Source organism: Cydia pomonella, chromosome 5 (genome assembly GCF_033807575.1).
Source record: "Cydia pomonella isolate Wapato2018A chromosome 5, ilCydPomo1, whole genome shotgun sequence".
NCBI classification, from domain to species: Eukaryota; Metazoa; Arthropoda; class Insecta; order Lepidoptera; family Tortricidae; genus Cydia; species Cydia pomonella.
Window position 1 is genome coordinate 9941117 of NC_084707.1, and position 26615 is coordinate 9967731.

Consider the following 26615-nt stretch of genomic DNA (forward strand, 5'->3'; position numbering starts at 1 on the left):
TAGAAGTGAAATATGTCATGTAGTGTCGGTTTCCAGTAAGAAATTGCAATAGTGCTTTAGTTTGAATAACGCCGGTATTGTTATCTTAGGCTGCGGCAAGGATCAGCTGTTGTCGGCGCATGTGCAGCTGCGAGGGGAGCTCCGGCCCCGGCTCGCCATTGACGCGCGGCCGCCCGAGGCGCTCACACGGTGGTGTCGGCGTGCATTACACTAACGGCGAAACTTGTGTCGATGGACGCGCATCAAACGGTGTGATCGGTCGCTCCGGCAGTGCGATACTAGTGTATAATAGTCGCGTGGCCTATTGGGATCGTCGCCAGCATGGACGCGGTACTGGCAGCGCTCGTGGCGCTCATGGCACTGGCCGCCGCGATGGCCGCCGTGCTGAGCACGCTCTCCAAAGCCGCGATTTTCGCTCTCCTGGCGATCGCGCCCTGTGTATACCGCTACAGGAAACGCATTTACGTAATCGTCAAGACTCTACCCCGGGATCTCAAGTAAGAACCTTTTTGTTATCCATTCAGAAATCGAATTGTTTTGCGCTGGACCTATTGATTGAAAAATTTAAACGCAGAAGATTTACAAATAGAGAATAGTGGAATAGGTATATAAATAAACTACGTACTTAAACCTTTAAGGAAAACAATATTTGAAACATATGTCCCTATGACATGCTCTTTGGATAATAAATACTACGTATCGCTCCTACTGGTGCTAAATAGCATTGATTTAATAAAAGTACGCACAAATTATCCGCTAAAATAACGATTCCTACTACACTAAACCTAGGATATTTCCTACGTAGGTAACATTTTTAAATACAATAATTTGGTGTACGAGGCACATTTAAAAATTGTTTGTCATTGTTGGGATATTTTACAATGTCACAATTGTTTAACGGAAATATTAATTTTCATTCGGAAATCGAGCCGGTAGTTATCTTCCAAATTTGGATACAGTAAAGTTTTACCCATAACGTGTCCAGAATAATATAAACTCGGATCGTATGCCTTCCCTAGGAACACCGGTTCACAGTGTTTTGGTCAAACGGACGTGCTTTGGGTGCCTTGTGTGCTCATCAAGACTTCTTTTGCATACATAATCTGCCCGTGCAAATACCTACATAATCATGGGTGTATAACCTGTCAACTGTTCATCATGGTGCTCTCCATAAGGGTATAGGTAGTTGTAGAATCTTCAAGTGATCATGATATATATATATATACTGTATCATACCTACGATATGAGCGATATCTTGCTACCCGTGAAGGGTTGGTAGGCAGTAAAAAAATCGTTAAGTAGATAGTGAATTTGGTTAGTTTGGTCCACGTTGATGTTATAATTGTACTAATACTTAAGCTGACAATTATTTGGACACATTTACTTAATCTGACGGTTATAAGTTCGAAACACATTAGGCATCCGTCAGAATCCCTCTTGGGCTCCCCTACCATGTTTTAGTTAACAAATATTGTTGCCCCTAACATTAAAAAAGCGGCCAAGTGCGAGTCGGACTCGCCAATGAAGGGTTCCGTACCATTTGTGACGTATTAAAAAAAAACTACTTACTAGATCGCGTTCAAACCAATTTTCGGTGGAAGTTTGCATGGTAATGTATATCATATATTTTTTTTAGATTTTTCATTCTGTTATTTTAGAAGTAACAGGGGGGGTGGGGGACCCACATTTTTTCACTTTGGAAGTGTCTCTCGCGCAAACTATTCAGTTTAGAAAAAAACGATATTAGGAACCTAAATATCATTTTTGAAGACCTATCCATAGAGACCCCACACGTATGGGTTTGATGAAAAATTTTTTTTTTTTTAATTTTATGACGTATTAAAAAAAAAACTACTTACTAGATCTCGTTCAAACCAATTTTTGGTGGAAGTTTGCATGGCAATGTATATCATATATTTTTCTTAGATTTTTCATTCTGTTATTTTAGAAGTTACGGGGGGGGGGGGGGACGGACACATTTTACCACTTTGGAAGTGTCTCTCGCGCAAACTATTCAGTTTAGAAAAAAATAATATTAAAAACCTCAATATCATTTTAAAGACCTATCCATAGATATCCCACACGTATGGGTTTGATGAAAAAAGATTTTTTGAGTTTCAGTTCTAAGTATGGGGAACCCCCAAAATTTATTGTTTTTTTTTTCTATTTTTGTGTAAAAATCTTAATGCGGTTCATAGAATACATCTACTTACCAAGTTTGAACAGTATAGCTCTTATAGTTTCGAAAAAAGTGCTGTGACATAATCGGACAGACAGACGGACATAACGAATCTATAAGGGTTCCGTTTTTTGCCATTTGGCTACGGAACCCTAAAAAAGGATTTAAACCACAATCCATCTATATACCTACAAATCAGTGTTAGAGTAAATAAAATGGAGCCTATAGCTATTTATATAATATATTATCAAAATGATAAAAGCTTCGTACGGTCATATCATTCGTTCCCATCAGTAGATATTAAGTATGTCTGTACTGTATCTCCGCCATCATCATCGGATATGTGTGTGTCTTTTTTATTTCCACTTAACAACAATTAAATACCTAGGCCTATGCTTGAAACATATAATATACCTATATAAACATTGACAAAACGCAGCTATCCAGACATGAAAAGTTGCTTTACTCTGTTTTATAAATTTAAACATTTCAGTATTTTCCTTTACAAACTTTGAGGGATCTTTTAGTAAGTTAGCAATGTAAAATTTGCCTTTGTACAGATTTAGTGTATGCTCTGTTTGTTAACGTATGCCAAAATAAAATTTGGACAACATTAAATAACTAAAATGTAAAAAAAATGAAACTGAAATTATATGCAACTACCAATTTATTTTATCTGACTCTTTCTGTAAAATTATGGTCAATCGAGAAGAACGACGTCTCGAAACTGTATGTAATCCTAAAATCTTTGATTAGTGGAGCACTTCGTTTCCCTGAAGCGCCATCAAACGTGACGGCATTGTGGACTCCGTTATCGTAACGGACTAGTCTTCGAGCTTCACTGCACTTGACGCCCACGACGCGGCCCTACCCCCGGCAAGACCGATTATTATATTTTATTATACTTATTATAAAACGTCTGGTCTCTTCAAACATTTTCTATACTTACTTTTAATAATTATTATTATTTCTCAACGCGCTGTCACGATACTCACGTTGTGTATTATGATTTATGAATGAGATGACGGTTCTTCTCATAACAATACGCTAGCCTATCTAGAAACATATGTCTTCGACCATTTTTTTCATCTTGGAAGGATGATGTGATTAAGTGTGCGTAGAGAAGTTTTAGAATGACGCATGCACCAGATTTTTTATAGGTAGTTAGTAACATCCAACAAAGCCTAGTTTACCCTCTGGGTTGGAAGGTCAGATGGCAGTCGCTTTCGTAAAAAAGAAGTAACATCCAGAAAGTCCGAACCAATTTTTTAAGTAAATCTAACTAAAATAATATTGAAAAAATATCAATTTAATAATCAATCATAAGTTTCTAAGATACCGAGGACGTTCATTATGTGTGTCTATTTTTATGGTAAATTAATGGATCAATAGTACGCGGTTAGATCGGTCACGGAGGACAGACATTAAACCCTGGGGTCGTATAATTAGAACTATTACAAGTGGCGCTAGCCATATCACATCGAGCGGAAATTCATTCATTACGCATTACTAAAAAGCAAACGTTAAAAAAAACATGTAGACAAGTATTGAAATGGTCCATTAACCTAATAACCATGAATGTTGGTAAATTACAAAAGCATTGTGATTTTAGTAGAATTAACTTAATGGCTAACCTAACCTTTACCATACGGCTGGGGATGCTATTAAAACTAAATTAGACAATGAGATGAGGTTTACATATTATATGTATAAAGGTACATACGCTTTTACAAGATGAAACAGTTTAATTTAATATAAAACAATATTTCCCGGTCCCGTTTTACCCTTTGGGCACGGAACCCTAAAAAAAAACAATAATACTTTCTGCCTAGAACGCTCATTATTTGAGTTCTTAACGCTGCACTCAGGCCTTCGAGGTTCGGGGGGCTTGAGCTTTCAATAGGCCCCAGTTTTTAAAGCTTGAACTCTCTATGAAGCCTGAGTCTTAAAGACTTACACTTAAGAGCTCATAAAATAAAAACTCTTAACGCTGCACTCAGGCCTTCGAGGTTCGGGGGGCTTGAGCTTTCAATAGGCCCCAGTTTTTAAAGCGTGAACTCTCTATGAAGCCCGAGTCTTAAAGACTTACACTTAAGAGCTCATAAAATAAAAACCAGACAAGTGCGAGTCGGACTCGCACAGGAAGGGTTCCGTACGAAATATTTATTTTATTCTGTTTTTAGTATTTGTTGTTATAGCGGCAACAGAAATTCCTACATAATCTGTAGAAATTTCAACTGGCTAACTATTACGGTTCATGAGATACAGCCTGGTTACAGACGGACGGACGGACGGACGGACGAACGGACGAACGGACAGACGGACGGACAGCGGAGTCTCAGTAATAGGGTCCCGTTTGACCCTTTGGGTACGGAACCCTAATAATAGGGTCCTGTTTGACCCTTTGGGTACGGAACCCTAAAAACTTGAGTCGTCAAGGTTTTTAGCTCAAACCTTCAACGCTGAGTCTTCAAAGGTTGAACCTTCAAGGTTTGAGTATTTAAGGGTTCAAAGTTCACTTTTAACAACACTACATTTGTGCTATAAAAATCGCTGCAGAGTTATCTTGGTCTGACTTACTTACCCAATCCATAAGTATTTATACCAATTTCTAAAGTAGTTTAAACTGCCTTGTATTGTAGGTTACGAAGTTCAGTGCGCTTTCGGTCGATGTAAGTAATGGATAAACAAAGTGTGTGCTAAAACAAGGACCGTTATCACTCGTTTTCCGGTGTCCTGCGAATTGAAGGTCGGCCCTGAACGGTTTCTCCTATATTTATACGTGTGTTGGGGCGATCGATCGCCGCCACCTACATTCGCCACCTCGTGTCGGGGGGGCGCTGCGACGATGTTTGCAACTGTTTACATGTATTTAACAGTAAAATTCTTTCTAAATTAGGTCAAAAACATTATTGAGGACTCCTTACATTTTAATTGATTACCTACTTACAAACATAATATCCACAATATAAATTAAACGGTAGAAATAACAAAACAACCTGTTAAAATCAAGCAGGAGGGTTAGGGATGTCCATTATTTATTTATTTAAACATTATTGCACAAAAGAAAACTTATCGTACAAAAGGCGGACTTAATGCCAAAAGGCATTCTCTACCAGTCAACCTTAAGGTAAAGCAGAGACATTGTGTGTGTGATTATTATTCCTACTTATCAAAGATTTTGCCATGTTTCCCTGGTTGCGATAAATCATTTGTGGCTAAAATAAGTGATGGTTGGCGTTTATAACATCGTTCAATTATTACGGATAATCGTTTGAATACGTATAGTTTCACGATATGTATATACTATTTGATTCTTAACCAAATGTTGAGCAGATAAGACAATACTTGTCACGTAACGTTAAAGAGTTGTCTGTGGTGGGCCGTCCTCCCGAAAGCCCGTGAAACCCGTCCGCCGACTATTTTAATTCGTTCCTGACTCACTGCCCTTGGCATACTCTCAGTTTACCTTATTGCATATTGCTATGCATACATTTAGATCAGCTGTCCCTTTGAGTACCTAGTTAAAAAAAATCAGTTTAGTTTTTGCACGCCGCACAACTTTTGCTAGAATTAATTATTTTAAAGGTTACAGGACGCAGCGCATTATAAAAATATTTATTCAAGAAAGTTTTCCCTTTGATTACAAATATTTTAATGTAAACAATCAAATGGTTCCTCAATTTCCGAAAATAATTATTATTCAATTTGAATTTTTTCTGCCATAAGTGACTCATGTATTGCTCTCGTGTCAGACAGAGCGATTGCTCTCATGACGATTGTCCCTCACATCCATGTAAGATTGTAAGTGTTGATCTGGAATGGAACTCCTTGCTTGAATATTGCGTGATTGGTTGCATTGATCAATCTGCTTCGCAAGCAAGCTAGTCTTCATCGAGGTTGTTTGACCTATCGAATGTTTACGCGGAGCTATTTTGGATGCAGTAGTCGCGTGCGTAGAATAGCTACGGTACTGTAGCTACTCGGCTGTTACTACAGCCACTTAACGAGAAAACCAATATAAGTGTGGCCCCGAGATCTACCAACTATGCGTTAGGTAGGTTTTAACTAATACCGGTTAACTGGAGACGATGCGCTTGCTATCTATGCGACAACGATTAGGAAATAAAATCTGTATCAACATTGTAACAAACAATTTGGCATAAGACACACGTCTCTCATGTATTCTGACGTCACTAATCCAATATAAGGATAATACACCTTACTACTAGTTACTTGCTTTACTCCGGGTTGGATGGTCACATGGCGGTCTCTTTAAAATCGAACTATTAACATGTTAGTTAGAACTTAACCACCGGGAAAAAATAAAAATAACCGTTGTCAAGTAGGTACCTATTATCTATAAATATGTATCTGGCATGTTTTGGTGTCCGATTGAGTTAAAATGTTAAAATTCAATATTACGGTGTCAATGAGCTTGCCAGATGATGGAGTCGAGTATAACTCCAAACCCATCGATGTCTCTATAGTGACAGTCAATTAATCATTGAGTAGTTAAACTAATCAATAAAGCAAAGTTAAAATTCTGACAGTTTGTTGTTGTTTCTCCGCCGATCCCCAAAGACCAAGGTCAGCTGTCTTCATTGAATTATGGGATTACGGCGGCGCCGCTTGCGTCAAACTGCGCCACCGGGATCGCGCGGCCGCGCCACACTGCATTCGAATGGCTTCTACTCTACGTCTCCATGCTAATATTGCCAACGCTAATGCAACCAACGGGTTGAACTTTATAAAACTTGCATGCTACCGCTGACTTACAATAATATTAATATGCAGTTGTTTGCGAGCAAAGTTTTAAGTTAAGGAACTGAGGAGGAGCGTACAAGTTAATATATTTTACAGTGGGTACATATGATGCTACTTCATCGCACTAGTGCGGTAACTAGCACTTTACGTGCCTATGTCGAAAATTAAAAGGGCCATATAATGTAAAACGTTGTACGATAGACGTGCGAATAGGAAATTCGTATTGGATTTAAAACACTCCCTTCGGTCGTGTTTTAATTTATTGTTGCCACTGGTTGCTCATTTCTTACCTTTCGCACTTGTATCGTAATGTACAATTTTGTTATGACCTAACCCTAACCTAACCATTTTTTTTTAATTATTCCGTTGATCTTGAAATTTATAATTTTCCTTATAATCGAAAGTAAGGTAAAAAACGGTTTACGCAGTAGGTACCGTCAGCATCAAAAGTAGCCAACAGTATTTATTACAATCATTCTCGGTTAGCTTACAAAAACAGATGTGTATGTATGAAGAAAATTCGCACTGTTACAGTTACTTTTGAACGGAAACTGTCGAGATAGGTATGTTATGTCTTTATCTGGATAAGTATTTGTGGGTGGCAGATACTTTTAGGTAGTACGGTATTGATTAAATTTATTTCGGTAGCGTGGTAGGGTAATGCATGCCAATAATTTTATTGTGCAAGGAAGTACCAACATTATGATTTAATTAAGTAGGTACTAGCAACTTAATTAAATCAGTACCTGGGCGACCGAGCTTTGCTCGGTTATAATTATAACACTTATAACTATTTATTGTAATATGGTGGTGTATAGATGATAATCTTAACTACATTTTTTTACTAAATTAAACTAGTCTAAAACAATAAAAATTAAAATATTATATATAAGCTTGAAGATATAAAAAAAAAGTAAGTCCCTGGGCGGGATTCGAACCCGTAACACTGGTTGTTTCTTGCCGCCCGCGTCTTAACCCGCTGGACGGACGGACAGTGACCTGCAACACGAAATTAACGACCATATTCGGCGTCGAAAGAAAAACGCATGAAAACTCGAAAACACGCGTTTTCCCAAACATAAGACTAATCTAGATCGATTGTTTACCCCCAAAAACCCCCATATACCAAATTTCAGCGAAATCGTTAGAGCCGTTTCCGAGATCCCTGATATATATATATACAAGAATTGCTCGTTTAAAGGTATAAGATAATGTTGTGCTGACATTTTCTATATGAAGACGAAAGGGGCCGGCCGCTTCTCCGTACAAACGTAGTCCCCATTTTACTCTCTGGATATTGACATTATGGAAAATATGTTTACATAATTTGATGTATATTAACCATAGCTATGCCTCTACGTGTGACTTTTTTAGATTATTTGATTATTGTAAAAATTAGGAGCGAAAAACAGATTTCATACAAATTTTTAAATGCTGCTAATCTTATAATAATTAAAAATTCGAGAAAAAAACAAGAGGCAAAGCTGTGGTTGATATACAACAAATTGTGTCAAAATATTTTCAGTAATGTGAATATTCAGAGAGGAAAATGAGGACTATGTTTGTATGAAAAGGCGATTTCGTACTAGAGTCCACGACCAAGGAGCTCGCAAATATCTGAACACGCCTCTATTGTCAAGGTGTTAGAGTACGTGTTCAGATATTTTTGAGCATCTCGGCCGCTCCAGTATATCTAATGGCGACTACGCTGCAATGACATGTGTATTTTACTGACCCATACATACCTTGGATGGTTCAGCGAATGACTGACGTCTGCAGCCCTAATAATGCAGTCTGCTGTATTGATAGCTAATAAACACTCGAATGGTAAAACTAGTACATTCCTGTGTTGGTTGACGTATAAATAAATATCTAAATGGGTTGGTCCTGTCGGCCTGTGTTGACGTACATACATATAAGTAGGTACCTAATAAGTTCTAATGAGGATTAAAGACAACGTCCGCCCAAAACAAAAAAAGGGAAACCTATAAACCTAGATTATATTATACTGAAGCGATCTAGGTTTAGTTAGTGGAAACTGTTTTGTAATCTCTATCTCCCCAGTCATCACATATCATATCATCATACTTAGGGAATAGAATGACACTGTCGTTGTGCAATTTAGCCAGAGGGTGTTGTGCTTGTGCACTCTAACTCCTTACTATTATTGACAACGTTATAACGGTCACAACGGATTTTTTACGTTCCGAATGTGTGTTTCTTTTCCCAATGAGTCAATGAAACTTGAAAAGTCTGTGATGTGCCCAAAATATTATACCTAATACTTAACATAAACATTAATTAACTAGGTAAGTAGGTAAGGAAAAGTAGAACGTTGATGTCTTTTGTTGGCCTCAAGTTGTAGGTACCTAATTGCCGTTTAGTGGCGGCTATAAAATTAGGTATGCCACAATAACTAAAATATATTATTTCGACTGAAACATTCGGAAATCGATACTACACCCCACCTAGACTTCGTCGCAAGGTTAATCTTTAACGCAGCACGTGTCTAGAAAGTGCTCGTGTCGATGGGAACCCCATGAACTTTAACAGGTGACGCTTGACACTGCGTAACGCTCGTCAAAGTCTCTTTGTAGCCGACTAGTTATATACTATACAAGCCCGCGTAGCCAACATGCCAATCGTTGACGCTCGTCACTAGCGAACGGTACGCAACTGTCACTATCGCACTAATAAGAGTGATAGAGAGAGGTGACTACGCTACGCTACGGAGCGTTAACGATGGCCACGTCGGCACTTTTTAGCGATCTATTAGGTACCTAATGTACGTGATGAAAATTATTGGAACTCTTGTTTTAGCAAAAGCTTACGTAACATCCACTTGAAAGAAAACTTACTTGGATTTTTTTTTCTTCCCTTTGTCTTCCTATTGACAGCATAGTAAGTATAAACGCTAAAAAACGGTTATCCACACTAGTTACTACTAAGTTGTTACCAGTGGTAACTGCCGGGACTTTTTTCCCGTGGTTATAGATCGTGTCAATCACGAAGACGCGTGCCTTGACTCTTATTGTCATACTTTTAAAGGTTAGATTTGACAAATCGGGCGACATAACGGGTGGATAACTCAAACTATAAAAGGTGGGATATTTCCCAGTAGTTATAGTTACCACTAAAATTTTGTTAAAGTTAAATACTAATAAAAACAGTATAAATAGTAATGTCGTATAAGTATAGAGTAAGTACTTTAATGTTGTAAAGTCGATTGGTCTTTTAGTAAACTGCCTTAAAGTAATTAAAAATAAAAATAAAAACAGATTTACCGGTGGTATAAGTGCAAAAGCTAAAATAGCCATGGAGTAATTAATGTTTGGATGAAATTTATCTAGTAGTTTAGTAGTTACTGGTAACATCTCTTGGTGGTAACCCCTACAAAACTGTATAAAATGTGATATAATATAAAAATGAATATCTTCGAAAAATTAAAGTGAGTGGTATCTAAATAGTGTAGGATATGTCTCACGCGAGTTTAATTTTAAATTTTAACAATTTTCAGCTGGGATAGAGTTGCATTAAATAAATTTTGTTTCGTTCAGTAAATAAAAACAACTCTGTATACTGTACTCTGTTTTTTTTATTTCATTTCAATGGGGGGGGGGGGGGGCTCAGGAGGATAAACATTATATGTACCTATATAAAAAACTATTGTACGTTCTATTCTAGCAGTCTATAAGATCCTTACGTTCATAATTTACCTTTCTGTTATTTACAATTTACATAAAACCACTTGTAAAAACATTTATTATTATTATTATTTAAGAATGCACAGACAGCTTATAGCTGATTCATGTTTTGTCCATTTATAAAATGTTTGTCGAGTCTGATATTCAAAAGAGTTCACTGAGGGTGCACTGATTATGGTATAAACATATACTATAACTAGATAAAGATAATATACCTAATTTCGGAAATAATGGACTATCTGTGTTCCTTATTTAAACGTATTGTAACATGTTCAGACGCAACATACCATACCCATACACATAGATTAGTCAGTTACATTCTCAGGTGTTGTCATGTATCATTCCGTTCTCGGATCTCTTCGGATCAATAGCATACTCGTCATTACTTTACATGTGTTCATTTGCTTGTTTTATCGCCAGATTCTTGTGCCGCTACGTGAAAGGTATCGTCCGACAGAAGATATGGGGGCGACAGGATGCCACGGTCGCGGGGCTGTTCACAAAACGCGCGGCGCTCATGCCCGACGCTCCTTGCTTCATTGTCGTCGGAGACCGTACCTGGACCTACAAAGAGGTGACATTTCTGACCTAGTTTTCTGTCACATTGCAGTTTATTGTCTTTGGATATGACACCTGACATGCCATAGACGTTCGGCGACGCGGCGCTTACGTTCTAACGCCGGTTAATACTCGTATTGTTCTTCATTGTCATCGGCGGTCGAACCTGGACTAGCAAATATAAAATGAGTACTTACTTCCTACTAGGCTACTAAGCCCATTTGGGATAGAAGTGCCCAAGTTTAAATATGTTAAAACGGGTCACTTACGTATGAAAATTGCCCAAGTTTACTATTGTATCCGGGGACGTTCTGGGTTGAATATTATCTTCTTCCACACTCATATGCTTATTCTTACTAAAACCCGATGCCGTACGCACGGCATCTCTAATTTATAGTAGGTAAGATTTAAGTCCAGTGTACGTAAATCCTGTGACCAGATCTAAATATAGACAATACTCTGTAAATACGGGACCTTTTTAAAATGCGGACTGTCCAGTGCTTTGAAATTTATCCTCAACAACTGAAGGGAGACTACAAATAATATTGTATTTGTATCATTTTAAATAGGTAAATATACATTACTGCACTTACACTGCATAGTCGGCTGATTATAACTATCCCTCCCTCATCCCAGAGCGTGTCACCCCCACCAAACTCCGTCCCCGGGACCAGCCGGCGGTCCGGAGCAGACATGTCCTGGCTGGGTGCGGCGCCTTCTTGTCTTGTCATTTTAAATACTTCAGATGCACACTTGCCCATTCGAGTTTATGAAACCGTATTCTAATTAATATGGATGTCTGGTTCCTAAAATGAACAAGGTCTAGATAAGTTTTTATTTACTTAGATACAGCCCTGAAAGTCGTTATTCTACTGATAATGTGAGAACGTATAGTTACCCGTTTACGTCGTCGTTCTGAAGCCTCGACTGATTACAGCGTAGATCCAAGGTCGCCGGACCTACATTTCTTATTACTTATTAAACGCATTCATAATGGAAGGGTTAGCCATTAATGCTACTTAATTACTTGCCTACGTGACTCATATCTATTAATTACTACGGTTTTTCCGCGATATCGCCGAACCAAATGTAGAAAACCTAATGTATATAGAATGTTGTTTAGAAATACGGCAAAAGTTTTACGGAAAGGATCGTATGCAATCATATCTTCGTAGGTAGGCAGGAACCTACCTGTAATTCGTAAGTTTACCGACTACGTCTATAATTTCACTAAACTGTGTAGTGTGTATTCTTTGAATTAATCAATAACCATCTACAGGGTGTAATCGTTAAGTTTTTACATGATGCGATTATTCGGTAAATATAACAAATATAAAAAAATACTGACATCGAAACTGTGTTATCTAATGAGTAAATAGTATTTTATACAATCGTTAATCGTGATATAATAGAGAGCTTTTCAGTCGCCGAATACCGTGTGAATTATGAGAGAGTGAGGTACGAGTTTGGAAAGCTTCGGCAGACGGATCTCCAGATGGTAATTGATTATCGCCGGCCATGGACACCTGCAACACCAGAGGGGTTGTAAGTGGGCTGCCGGCTTTTAAGATGGAAGTACGTTTTTTTCTTGTTTACAGGATTATTCTGTAAACATGTAATAAAAAATAGAAATCATCATAATTTATTTAGCTCTAGATTGCACATTTGGTCAGCGTACACGTTGTCTTGTATGAATCCCCATAAGAAGAAATCACAGGGAGTGAGATTGGGGAATCTTGATAAGAAAATTCATTTAGAAACAATGATGAGGGCCCATCAGGGTATCGCTCAACACGGGCGTCACTTCGAGCAAAGCAACTAACTGTGAACAAAAAATTTAATTTCGTCCTTGTTCCAAAATAATGTTTTATTACTTTAATGTTTTATTGATCATGTAAACAATGAATCATACCTATATCTATCTCTTATCGTAGACGATGAAACCACTCAACGAACGTTATACTAAATGTATGGAGCCGTTTAAAATTAATATTTTGGGTATTTCTAGTTTTATTAAAAAAAGTTATTAATGTAATTTTACTTATTTTACTCACTTTTGATGTCAGTTTTTTTTTTATATCTCTTATATTTACGGAGCAATCGCATGTAAACACTTAACAATTACATCCTGTATACCTACGTACTACGCAGTTAAATATTTATGGGATTGTAATAATACCTGCGTACGGAAATAGGTGGAACCGGAGCGAGTTATCCAAAATAGCGGTACGAGATTAGCCGTCAGAGAAATTACAAGTCCGGTTACTACACTTTTGCAAATCTACCTGTATGTATATCTTACCATGCACCATGCATTAAATATAGATAGTAAAAATATCTAAAGGCGGGATTCCACCAGTGTGCGGCACAAGCAAATGCAGTACAAAAATGCTTGTGCGGCATACGTCGCTCACTGGTGGAATCCCTCATCCCTCCTTAATGTGACGATGAGATACAAAATCAATTAACCCTTTACAGATGGCTGCCAAATCTAACCAAGTGTCACGCGTGATGCAAGAGCACGTCGATCTGAAGCGCGGCGACGTGGTGTGCGTGTTCATGCCCAACTGCGCCGAGTACGTGTGGACGTGGCTCGGCATGGCCAAGCTCGGCGCCGTGTCTGCGCTCATCAACAGCAACCTGCGCCACAAGCCGCTGCTGCACTGCATCCAGGTCGCGAAGGCCAAGGCCATCGTGTTCTCCGATCAGATGGCCGACGGTATGATCCTTGCACTTGTGCATAGTTAACATGGCCAGTCAGCGTATAGATGAGTCCTCCACCTCGCTGTGTACGTGTTAATTTATTTTCAAAATAAATACATCCGATACTGATAAACGTCTTAAGTCTTAATAATAAATACCTACATCTGAATTATGTCTATCTAGAATGCTGTTTTCTAACTTTAGAAGAAGAAGGAGGAGTGGGCATTTTCCTATTTTAAATCGCCTACATTTATGGAATGTCGAAATATCTTGTATCTATAAAGTAACTTATTTCGACAGCCGTGGCCGAGGTCCGCAGCCAGCTGCCGGCTGACATGAAGCTGTTCCAGTTGTACGGCACGCCGGCTCCCGGCGTCCTGGACTTCGGCGCGGAGATGGAGCGCCACCCGCCCGACTACCTGCTGGTCACCGATCCGCCGCACTACAAGGACACGCTGCTCTACATCTACACTTCGGGCACGACCGGGATGCCGAAGGCTGCGGTGCTGCCTAATTCCAAGTATGTTATACAGATGTACTGAATAATCCTTTTCCATCGTATTTTCTCGGGATCGTTCGTATTTATCATGCTACTTCAGTCAACCTTAGTACATTTTGTACTGAGACTGACTGAAATACCATAACACGTTGGTACGTTTGCGTAAAAAAACGACGGGAAAGGATTATTCACTACATCTGTACATTGGCATCGTTTCTTGGTCCGAAAAGTTTTGTCATTTGGTTTATTATAGTGAACTTAGGTGCATGAACTTTGTTTAGCGTAGAGTGTAGTGCTGGTCTAAACATGGTCCAAATTATCCGAGCTCCTGTGACTTGTGGCCGTAATTAATTTGTAGTTATCTAAAACTTATGAGTATATAACAAGTTTGCTGTTTACGTTTAGTGTTCAGTGTTCACTTAGCTACATATCATATTATTAATCTATGGTGTTTATGAGAAATTTTATCTATGATTTACTACCTCACGTGTGAGTTTTCATTTGAACGGGAGAAATAGACTTTAACCTCATTAAGGGACTGTAATTATCAATGGCGATCTCAAACACAATCGTGCCTCGTAACAATCGTTATCACCTCCGTTTATAGTTTCTTGAAGTTTAGTTATTAAGAACCCACTTTTTCTGTCGTTAGGAGCAAGCTTTTTTTAAAAGAAAACATACGTTCGCAAATAAGAAACTTGCTCAGCGCTATTTGATTCTGCTGGTGGAACAACAAAGTCTGACGTCTCGACCTTCCTCTTGTCCTCTCGACCCTCGGCTTGAAGTAGCACCTATCGCTTCTCCAGGTACCTTCTAATCGTGTTGGCAACAGTGCACATGCTGGGGCTGAAGTCTTGGGACCGAATGTACAACCCGCTGCCGATGTACCACACGGCGGGCGGCGTGGTGGGCACGGGCGCGGCGCTAGTGGAGGGCATCCCGTCCGTCGTCCGCCCCAGGTTCTCCGCCTCCAACTACTGGACTGACTGTATCAACTATCAGTGCACGGTAAACAAACGTATAAAGTACCTACCTAATTAATATTTTTATCACGTAGCTGCTGAACGTGATTAACGCTATCAATTGTTCGAATGCCGTTTCAACTTTGGAAGTACGCGGCCACTGAAAGTGAAAGAGTTTTAGTCCACCAAGGAGGCATTACGCAATTAAATTTATCTTCTTATCTCGATTTAGATTTTTGGTAGGTTATAATTTATATTTATCTGTATACTCCAAACTACACCCGAGAGCCTTATACATATATCCTACGGTCACAGACCTAAGATAATTTTACGACCACGATAACCTACTCTAATTTTGAAACTTATGTAAGTAATAAAGATAAATATGAATATGAAATATTGCAATAGAGCGGGATGACAAATATAATATTTATTTACCCCCGACACAAAAAGACGGGTAACAATATGTTTGACGCCAATGTCGGTCTGTGGCATCGTAGCTCTCCAACAGATGGGCCGATTTCGATGCGGTTTTTTTTTACGTGAAAGAGAGTGCGCGCTCGCGAAAGCGTTTTCTCGCGGTGGTTCTTAGCAATGTTTGAAAGAAATCGATCTAGCAGTTTGAAGAGTATCAGCTCTTTTCCAAAATGACGTAGAGCATTTTTGGCATACAATTGCTTTTTTTTTGGCATCGTAAGAGGTTTTTTAATATGTTTTATTTATATTACGTCGGTGGCAAACAATCATACGGCCATGGTAAGATTTTAAAGTTGTATTTGTTGTATAAATGTATATGTGTACTGACGCTCAGTATGCATTAGGTATACCTGGTACCTATAACAGGAGCAGGTATATTTTAAATAAAATTATATAATTGTCAGTTAACAATATTGACAATGGTGTCTAAGAAATTAGGCTGCTGCTCGCTAAAGTATTTCCATCTGCTGAAAACACTTACCAGCGTGTCGTTGAATCCAGGTGGCGCAGTACATCGGCGAGATGTGCCGCTACCTGCTGGCGCAGCCGCCGCGCCCGAGCGACGCGCAGCACCGCGTGCGCATCATGGTGGGCAACGGCATGCGCCCGGCCATCTGGCAGAGCATCGTTGACAGGTCACTTGTTATAGCAATTCATATTGCATGTCCCTGTGTGTTAAGGTATTATTATTATTATTTATTTGATACACTAGCAGCTCTTGGAGCTGATGCGTGTATATCGCAGCACTTGTGTTTATTTAGCACTTTTTAATGTTCTAAAATGTGTATCTAGTCTATTTTTGAAAGAGTTCACTGACGGTGCACTAACAACAGTTTCTGGTAGAGAGTTCCACACATTTACTACACGATTTGGCAAGAAGTGTTTCCTAGGGTTGCTAGCACATGGAGGTTTGACTAGTTTTTTAGAGTGTCCTCTTAACCTTACATTCTGGCTTGATATGTATAAGTCTTTAATATTTGGAACATTGTAGTGTCCAGACAAGACTTTGTATGTCTCAATAAGATCGCCTCGCTTCCTTCTGTCCTCCAATGTTGTAAGACCTAATTCCTGAAGCCGTTCTTCATATGTCTTGTCTTTCAGTGAAGCAACCATTTTAGTTGCTCTTCGCTGTACTTTTTCCAGCAAAGTGATGTCCTTTTTAAAGTAGGGGGACCATATCTGAAAAGCATACTCAAGTAAAGGACGGAGATACGACTTGTATATTCTAATAAATAGATCCTTAGTAATTACATGGAATGCTTTCCGGATCATATACCTACAGCATAGAATTTGCTTTCTTGGTAATTTTGGTGATATGCGTGGGACATTTTAAGTTATGTGAAATAGTGATGCCCAGGTCTCTTTGACTAGTTACTGCTTGTAGGGGAACAGAGTCAATGTGGTAATTTAGTTTTGGGTTTGTTTTTCCTATATGTAAGACTGTGCACTTGTCAGTATTTTAGAGGTAGGTAGTTTAGATTATTTGATTTCAATTGTTGTAAGACTGTGCACTTGTCAGCATTTTAGAGGTAGTTTAGATTATTTGATTTCAATTGTTACATCATAATTATGTATTGCAACATAGCTTGTTCTTTAGTCGGGTTGTTTGGATCAAGTCCCGAATTAGAAAACTTTAAAGGACGCGGGGCCTAGCTAATATGATAATCATTTATCGAATCTGTGAACGAAACGGTATCTGTTGCTTTATCGCACTAATAAAGAGTGACAGAGGGAAATAGCGTTTTCCATTTCCATCCTGGTTATTAGGCCCCTTGTATAATATAATATAATAAGATATATCTACGAGTAAAAATTCTTACCTCAATGTCTCCGATTTGGCTTAACGAGCGATTACATAGATACATTATTTATGACCAATTTGGGGTTACCCTCAAAGTGGTAATGAATATTAATGCGTTAATATGCAGGAAATCTCGTAAAATTTAAATATCCGGGAAATGAAATTTAGCCCTGATTTCTATCGCCTTCGTAAAGTAGTTTAATTTTTCGTAGTAAAATTAGATTTTGTTACATTTATTGCATATCATTAGAGCCATTTTTAGAACATTACTTGTTTACCTAGTCCCAACTTAGTATATGGATGTATAGTATAGTATATGGATTAATAGTGACTAACCATTCAAATAGAAATGGTAGCCGCTGAACTTTTTAGTAGGCACCTAACCTCATTTACTTGCGCTGCTATTTAAATATGTAGTAATTTATTGTCATTTGAATATGAGAAATAAGTTGGGGTCGCAGCGGTCGCTTAATCAGCCGAAAGCATTGTTGTCTTAATGAATGCACGAATAAGCTAATGCTGTTTGTTGTGACATCGTTTACAGGTTCAAAGTGCCCCAGATAAATGAAATTTACGGTGCGACGGAGGGCAACGCCAACATAAGTGAGTTTATATTTATCACTTTGATATCACTTGTATACCAAGCTTAGTACTATTTGTTAAAGTAAGTTGTTATGATAACAGGGTATATGCGTATATTCAGGACGAATTTCATTGAAGTTTTAAATTAATGAAACAAGATTTTTTAAAGATGTTGAACGTACCAGCATGGCATATGATAGGTAAGATAAATAAATAAATAAATAAATATTATAGGACATTATTACACAAATAAAGATGTTTATAAAGATCAAGTGACATTATTGGCTATGTAAGTATGTAACGTTTAAAAAAATATTAATATGAGAATGTACGCGAAGATCGTATACAATGTGTTTGTGCACATATAGTGGAGCCGTTAACCACGTATAGTACGATGAGTTTTATCGACAAAATTGTTTTTTCTCAACCATTTTAAAAATGCAGCCCTTCAAAGTTTTATGGCGCCAAACACGACTGCACTTATTCTGTACTGTCTTTTAAGAATAAAAAAAGTAGAGGTCAATGACCTCGTTTTCGAAAAAAGACAATTCAATCACGATCATTATAAAATATCAGCTGAACACAGGTGTTGCAAACAGCATAATATGGAATGGTGGAAGACCTTTCGCGTCTTCGAGGAAAACTATTAACTACCTTAAATCCTTGAGATAGCTTAAGAGTTTCCTTCAACTCATCATCACTCCAGACTGCTGAAGACTGCTGGTGAATTTGTCGTATTGTGAGACTATTCTGCTCATTTGTCACCACAAGCTGCTTTGCCTATTCCCATAGTCATATATTTAGTGCCAACCTGTCACATGATCGGGAGTTATGGAGATCCAGGGGAGAGCACTAGGTCCGGCTGTGCGGCACTCAAACGGGCTCGTATACAAATGTACGAGTATGAACATTTTCCGTGGTTTTAGTAAACGTGGACAACACAGTGGGCGCGGTGGGCTTCCTGCCGAAGCTGCTGCCGGCGAGCGCGCTGCCCATCGCCGTGGTGCGCGTCGACGAGCAGGGCGCGCTCGTGCGCGGGCCCGATGGCTTCTGCATCCGCTGCGACCCGGGTAACATTTCCACTTCACAGCGTATTATTTTACCACATTTCGCATACCAACCACAACAACTGTTTTTCATTCTCAACTACTTTTGAGGTTTGTTAATGGTAAGCTTGTCTCCGAAATTGTTTTTCATCACACTTACTCGAAAAAGATCTTATTTCATGGAGGTGTACTGAAAGAAAGAGGCCTATTTTGGCGGGGAGTTATGGATTGTGAAAAAAAAAGCTTTTTTTATTATGTCACAAACCAGTAGCATAAATGAGTTTTACTTTTAAAATACTGACGTTTATAATTTAATACTTTTGTTTATGTTTAAAATTATTTAATTTGATTAATTTAACAGCCGTGCCTTCGATGCCTCACCTTCACCAAGAAATTCCAAAATGGCGGACGAATGTTTGATATGTCACGGTATTTAAGAATTATTTCGCTAACAATTTAGTTTTTTCTTCGCAAGTGTGATGAAAAACATTGTGTGTAACTCCGGGGGTAAGAATATTGCAAACTTGGGTCTATAATGACCACCCCCGTATCCAAAATATCACTTACCCCCCTCGTTGCACAATGTACTATTAATTCTACCTAATATTCGTTGTTACAGTTGGTATTTTTTTTTTAATTAAATTTCAGGCGAACCGGGGATGTTCATCGGTCTCATTGCACAGGGGAATGCTTCGAGGGAATATTACGGTTACGTCGACAAGGTGGGTTGCTAATAATTCCAGCATTTTATGTGCTAACAAAACTGATATTGCATGTACCTACTTATTTTGAAGCTAACTACGGCCAGGCGTAAAAGTCAAAATCGATATTGATGCCCAGATTTTTGACATTTGCGGCAGTAATGCAGCAATGTCGCACTGGAATACTGCTGCGAAATCAATTTTGACATTTGCAACAGTAAAGCAGTAATGTCGCGCGCAAAAACATTCTAAAGTGTAGCCATTTAGATAGGGCATGTCTCATAAAATAAAGGACTAAAATGTCATCGTCGAGCCGCAGAAATTGGTGGGTACACAAACTGATTTTTGTCATCAAGTGTAATGGTATATTGTTGGTGCTCGACGTTCATAGCGATGCGCGTATGCGTAAAAAAAAGCTCGTCCCAGTTTACTTAATGAGTTTTACAAATCTTTTTTCATCTCTCCTATTCGAAAAGTTCACCTTTCATAGGCTGATAGTCGGGTGGAAAATTGCATTTCCCACCCTAGGGTGGAAAGTATTTTTTTTATTTGTACTTCGAGCAACGGCTAACACCCATATATGCCATATTATTCAGTTAAAAACTCTCGTATTAGCTTTCGCATTTCCAGGCCAAGTATTATCGAAATTAAATGTTAAATGCATTGCATTCAATTATACTACTAGTGTTTAATATTTAAATCAAATGTATGTAATAAACATAAGTATTTGTTAATAAATCAATATAAATGACGATTAATGTTTAAAATATTATCATTACATTACTTTAACACATTCATTCATTCAGTTTCACTTTTTTTTTAAGGCGCGCCATATACATTAAAGCCGTTTCAGACACATCCTAATTAAAAATCGGATTGTGATATGGTTTTAGATTTTTTCCGATCAAAATGTAAATGGCGCCAATTCCAGTCATAAAACCAACATTTCTTGTGTTTGACTTTCCTCATAGTCGAAATGAAAAGTAGAGTGTTTAACTCGGGTAAAAGTAACCATCTCACCCTCGAACTATTGGCGCTGTCATTTCGTTCGAGCGCCAAAATATCTTGGGTGACATATCACCACCATGGTTCGCTTTCCACCCTTGGTTAACAATCTACTATTCTTTTATTTCAGACCGACAGCAACAAGAAGCTAGAGCGCGATGTGTTCCGAAAGGGCGACGCGGCGTTCGTCAGCGGCGACCTCCTGGTGGGCGACGAGCTAGGCTACCTGTACTTCCGCGACCGTACGGGCGACACGTACCGCTGGAAGGGCGAGAACGTGTCCACGGGCGAGGTGGAGAACGCGCTCAGCGCCAGCCCCGCGCTCGGCAACCGGGAGGCCGTGGTGTACGGCGTGTCGGTGAGTGGGACACTGCTCCATACATTGTTTAAAAAAAACATACCTCGACTAGGGATTGCAATCCGGTCCGGCGGATCCGGTAATCCGGCCGGATCCGGCACTTTTCAGGAGCTGCCGGATCCGGTAAAAATCACCGGATCCGGACCGGATCCGGTCAAATAAAAAAACGCCTAAATACAGCACGCACTGTGCGGTTTAGATGAGGAAAAGTCGACGGATGAGAGGTATGAAGTTGAACAGAGCATAAAACTAATGAAAAAGTTTAAATTTAGTTAAAAAAAAAATATTATGACGATGACTGGGAACAGAAGTCGCCTTTCATGTTGGTGGCACGATACGACGATATAAATACTGTAATAGAAGGAAAAATTAAACGATGGAGATGCCATGGAAGGCATTTGTAATTTATGCTAAAGAGAAGAAAATAGTGTTTTTACTACTAAGGGTTATTTTATTGTTAAGGAGTTATTTTTATTAAATTCAAATTATAGATTTAGGAATACGTATTACGCAAAAAACTAGAAAAATATGTCATTTAATTAACTTTGATATCCCTATACCAATCCGGATCCGGCCGGATTGAAAATCAATCCGGTTTGCAATCCCTAACCTCGACTACTTGCAAGCCAAATCGTTAGAAATCATAGTTTAGCAGAAAAATGATGGGCAAAAGACCCATTTCAATAAAAAAAAAACTTTAAAATATTTATTTAAAAAAAGCGGCCAAGTGCGAGTCGGACTCGCCCATGAAGGGTTCCGTACCATTTATGACGTATTAAAAAAAAACTACTTGCCAGATCTCGTTCAAAACAATTTTCGGTGGAAGTTTGCATGGTAATGTATATCATTTTTTTTTCTTTGATTTTTCATTCTGTTATTTTAGAAGTTATAGGGGGGGGGGGGGCGACACATTTTTTCACTTTGGAAGTGTCTCTCGCGCAAACTATTCAGTTTAGAAAAAAAATGATATTAGAAACCTAAATATCATTTTTGAAGACCTATCCGTAGATACCCCACATGTATGGGTTTGATGAAAAAAAATTTTTTTTTTTAATTTTATGACATTAAAAAAAACTACTTGCTAGATCTCGTTCAAACCAATTTTCGGTGGAAGTTTGCATGGCAATGTATATCATACATTTTTTAAGATTTTTAATTCTGTTATTTTAGAAGTTACGGGGGGGAACCAACATTTTACCACTTTGGAAGTGTCTCTCGCGCAAAGTATTCAGTTTAGAAAAAAATTATATTAGAAACCTCAATATCATTTTTAAAGACCTATCCATAGATACCCCACACGTATGGGTTTGATGAAAAAAGATATTCTGAGTTTCAGTTCTAAGTATGGGGAACCCCCAAAATTTAATGTTTTTTTTTCTATTTTTGTGTAAACATCTTAATGCGGTTCACAGAATACATCTACTTACCAAGTTTGAACAGTATAGCTCTTATAGTTTCGGAAAAAAGTGGCTGTGACATAATCGGACAGACAGACGGATATGACGAATCTATAAGGGTACCGTTTTTTGCCATTTGGCTACGGAACCCTAAAAACGCACCCGTGGCGGAAGTATATAGTATGCCACAAAAATCACAAATAATTCGTAGTATAGCCATCTGCGAGAATATTACGGTTTGTTTTACGGTTATTGAAATTAATTGATTTTTTGTCCCTGCTCCATACTTTTATTCGAAAATAATCATAACTCGACACTCTTTATGCCAAAATTCAAAGGTTACCATAACTATGCCAGGCAAAACCTCACGCTGATCAAATCACTTGTGAGCCCGACGCCTCGTTGCACGCCCCTCCATTAAGTTTCAACCAGAGACCACTCCGGTCGGAGCTTAATACTTTGCGCATAGAGAGGCGGCATATTTACATCGTCATTTAGTATGAAGACATGATCCCCAGACTCTTTATATCTACGCAACGTACGTACAGCTTCAACCCGATTCCAGGAACGTCTTTCATTACGTACATACATAAACTTTCGACAACGAAATTAATGGAGATCATCATACCTACAATTTAGGCCGTCGATCCAAGTGTAATCGAATGTCTATTCGAATCATTATAGAGTAGGTAAATGGTAACTTTTATTACTTTAAATGATATGAAAATATATTGCATTGCAGATACCCCATAACGAAGGGCGAGCGGGCATGGCGGCCATCGCGGACCCGGCGCGCTCGCTGGAGCTGGCGCGGCTGGCGCGCGACGTGGACGACGCGCTGCCCGCCTACGCGCGCCCGCTGTTCCTGCGCCTCGTCGACGACATCGACATCACCAGTGAGACCGCGTACCGTGCTCTAATAACGGTCCTATATAGAAACGACTATCGAAACTTACTGTGGATGTGGATTACGCGACTTGTTGTTTCGCATCTGTCGTCCTGATCCATTTTTGCTTTTCGATTGGCGTTTGTCGATAAACGATTGCTTTGGCCTGTACTGCATCTTCTTTTTTTGACCCGTAATCGTAGCTCGCTCGCGAACATTGCCCAACAAGTCCGCCCCTGCCCAGTCCTTAGCTAGTCGTATCCAGGATTGACTAACGATATTTTCAATAACGTCTATACCATCGAGCCGGTCACATGAGGAAGAAAATCTGACCGTTTTAATTTATGGCGTATTCGTGCTATGCGTTACACTACACATTTATCGTACCTGAGTATTATTGTGTTACATATTATAAAGTAACTCTTATTCTCGTTGTCCATGCTATCGCCGGGTCATCCAAAAGCGTTAGAACATAGGCACCGGCATAACATCTCTAATGAGTAGGTAATGGAAGAGTATCCACATAAGGAAAAAAATATAAAACTTGTTCGTTTTCCCCAGGCACGTTCAAACTAAAGAAGCTGCAGTACCAGAAGGAGGGCTTCGACCCGGACGTGATCCGCGAGCCGCTGTACTTCCGCGCCGGCGCGCAGTTCGTGCCCGTCACCTCCGAGCTGTTCCGCGACATCTGCAGCGGCCGCGTCAAGCTCTAAGCGCCCGCCCGCGCCCGGCGCAGGCGGGACACGCGTCGACAGCACAAGGGGCGCGTGCCATTCACAGACACATTGGGCTATGAGCGCAAGTATGAAAGCGACAACGTTACAGTTTGATATTGATTAAGTTATGTGTCGCTCGAGTGTCGAACACGATGATAGACGATAAAAGGGCAACCAGCATCTTAGGCACGCCGGACCATATTATACCTTCCAACCTGGCAATTTGCCGTATGTTTCTGATTCGACAATTATATTTACATATCGACCCAGAAATCTACGTACGGCCAGTTATTCGTAACATACCTACAATTAGAGAACTAGGTAAACCTAACGTTGTTATTTTATAACTGCGCTTAAAACTCAATGTTAAGAGGCAAGACGCATGAGCTTCATAGAAAATGTCTTTTATAACAAGTAATATTTTCGTGTTGTTTTCTGCGTATTTACAAACTCATGCGCCTCTGGCCTCTACTCGATGCGTTAGCACTATTCTTTCACCGCACTCCCCAATCAAAGGAAAAAGTGTCGAGGTCTGCTATAAAAGTCAAAAATTTTGCTCCATTAATTAACATAAAATATAGTAATTACCTGTCCTTATAAGCCGGTACTTAGCTTTCTTTAGCACGGTTTTTTGTGATTTGGTACAGGGTCGGAGCTAGTAGCGACATTGATGTTTTACTTAGGCCGTGTTGAAAACGCTGGTCTGAGACTAAAGTGAAGGCGGATAATTGATTTATACGATTAATTGATGCTGTACTATAATTAGATTACCCTACATTTACGATGATTATAATGTTTAGGTAATATTTTTACGTTGTTAACTTATTTAGTGGAAGTGTTTTCTTTGCACTTTTTTTGTGAAATTCACTATAATATTCTCATGCGGTTATCGGTATTTTACTTGCTAGTAAAATGGTGGTAGAACTATTCCCGTGATTAGCATGTTACTGTTGGTTTCTGAATGTTTCAAATCAGCGAGTGTTGTGGTGGAGCAGGCGAGCAGTCAATTAGATGCGTAGGACATGTTCAATAAACACCTGTTTATATTTATTTGCGTAATTATATTTCCTGACATATATAGTGACAAGCACTTGGGTCCGACGCATTTTTTTTATAAATATTTTAAATAAACATGGCAGTTGGTAGTATTTTGGTATCCTGAAATATTTTTTGTATATTTATTTCAATTAATTACCTATATGTATATATATGTAAGAGACTACTGAAAAATGCCACACACCCTTATAAATAATAGAAGTCATCCGTATGCGGAATTATAGATATTTTGAAATATTCCAATTTTTTTTATAATTTTACAGCCTTCCTAATGTTATATCCTAATCACTTTGAAGCAATAAATATTATCTAAAATGTTTACATATATTATTATTAACACTAATAAGAATGTGAGAACAAATATTTAGTCTAATACAAATATATATATTATGTAGATAAATTATATTGTAGATAACATTCCACCATCTAGTCTCATAAGCAGTTTATTTGGGAAAAAAGTTCACCCAGCATTCTTTATGATAGATCTTTAAGTTCCTGTTTCAAACATAAGGTTTTTTTTAGTTTTAAGACAGTTATTTCGATGGAACGTCTATTATATTGTTTGAAAAATTGTTTCAAATATGTGTTGCGTGCAACTGAAAAAACCAAATTTGGAAAAACAAAGCGTAACAGTACAAACTTTATATATAGACATTCCATTTAGATATCTGTGCCTTGCAACAAATTGCACTTAGAACACGTACCTAGTGCGCCGTCGAACTACGCTCCGAATTTGTTAAATATATAAGTTGTAAATAAATACTTAAATTATATACCCATTGTTGTTTTAATTATGCGTGAAAAGGAAGAGTGAAGAATCTTAGAGGTGTACACTCGTGTCATACTTTATAGCGGTGGCATAGTATCGTACGGAATACTCACATCAAACAATTTACGAAATTGTACGCTCATTAAAAAGAAAACTTGTACACGTACTTACGAATAAACAATGGACAATCTATGGCCATCGTTTACGAGTCATTTACGAAATTGAGCATAAACTTATACTTGTTGAGAGAATGTAGAAGAGGTAGGTACCTACTTGCTGACAGAGTAGAGAAACCCTTTAATATGCTTAGGCACTGATCTGTGCATCTTAGGGCCACTTTTATCACCCCACAAACCCAGGGTTAACCGGTTAAACTGTTAATCCAGTGTCAAAATTGTACTGGTAACCATAGTAATTCCGGGTCCGGTTAACCCTAGGTTAGTGATTGG

At 38.6% G+C, this 26615-nt stretch overlaps 1 protein-coding gene across 1 annotated transcript; it reads left to right on the forward strand.

The window, feature by feature from the left end:
- Nucleotides 1-26170, forward strand: LOC133517696 (long-chain fatty acid transport protein 4-like). The gene is made up of 12 exons (XM_061851065.1): nucleotides 1-497; nucleotides 11071-11224; nucleotides 13687-13927; nucleotides 14212-14431; nucleotides 15217-15418; nucleotides 16351-16484; nucleotides 18195-18253; nucleotides 19159-19302; nucleotides 19927-20000; nucleotides 21115-21342; nucleotides 23482-23635; nucleotides 24187-26170. Exons 1-12 carry the CDS (start codon nucleotides 322-324, stop codon nucleotides 24336-24338), a joined length of 1938 nt encoding a protein of 645 aa, XP_061707049.1. The 5' UTR covers nucleotides 1-321; the 3' UTR covers nucleotides 24339-26170.
- Nucleotides 26171-26615: the final 445 nt, after the last annotated feature.

Bases quoted from the DNA above. Each gene is read 5' to 3' on its own strand.
- LOC133517696 (XM_061851065.1), top strand. From the start codon at position 322: ATGGACGCGGTACTGGCAGCGCTCGTGGCGCTCATGGCACTGGCCGCC. The intron at 21,343-23,481 runs GTGAGTGGGACA...ATTGCATTGCAG, and splicing joins CCGTGGTGTACGGCGTGTCG to ATACCCCATAACGAAGGGCG. The intron at 23,636-24,186 runs GTGAGACCGCGT...CGTTTTCCCCAG, and splicing joins CGACGACATCGACATCACCA to GCACGTTCAAACTAAAGAAG.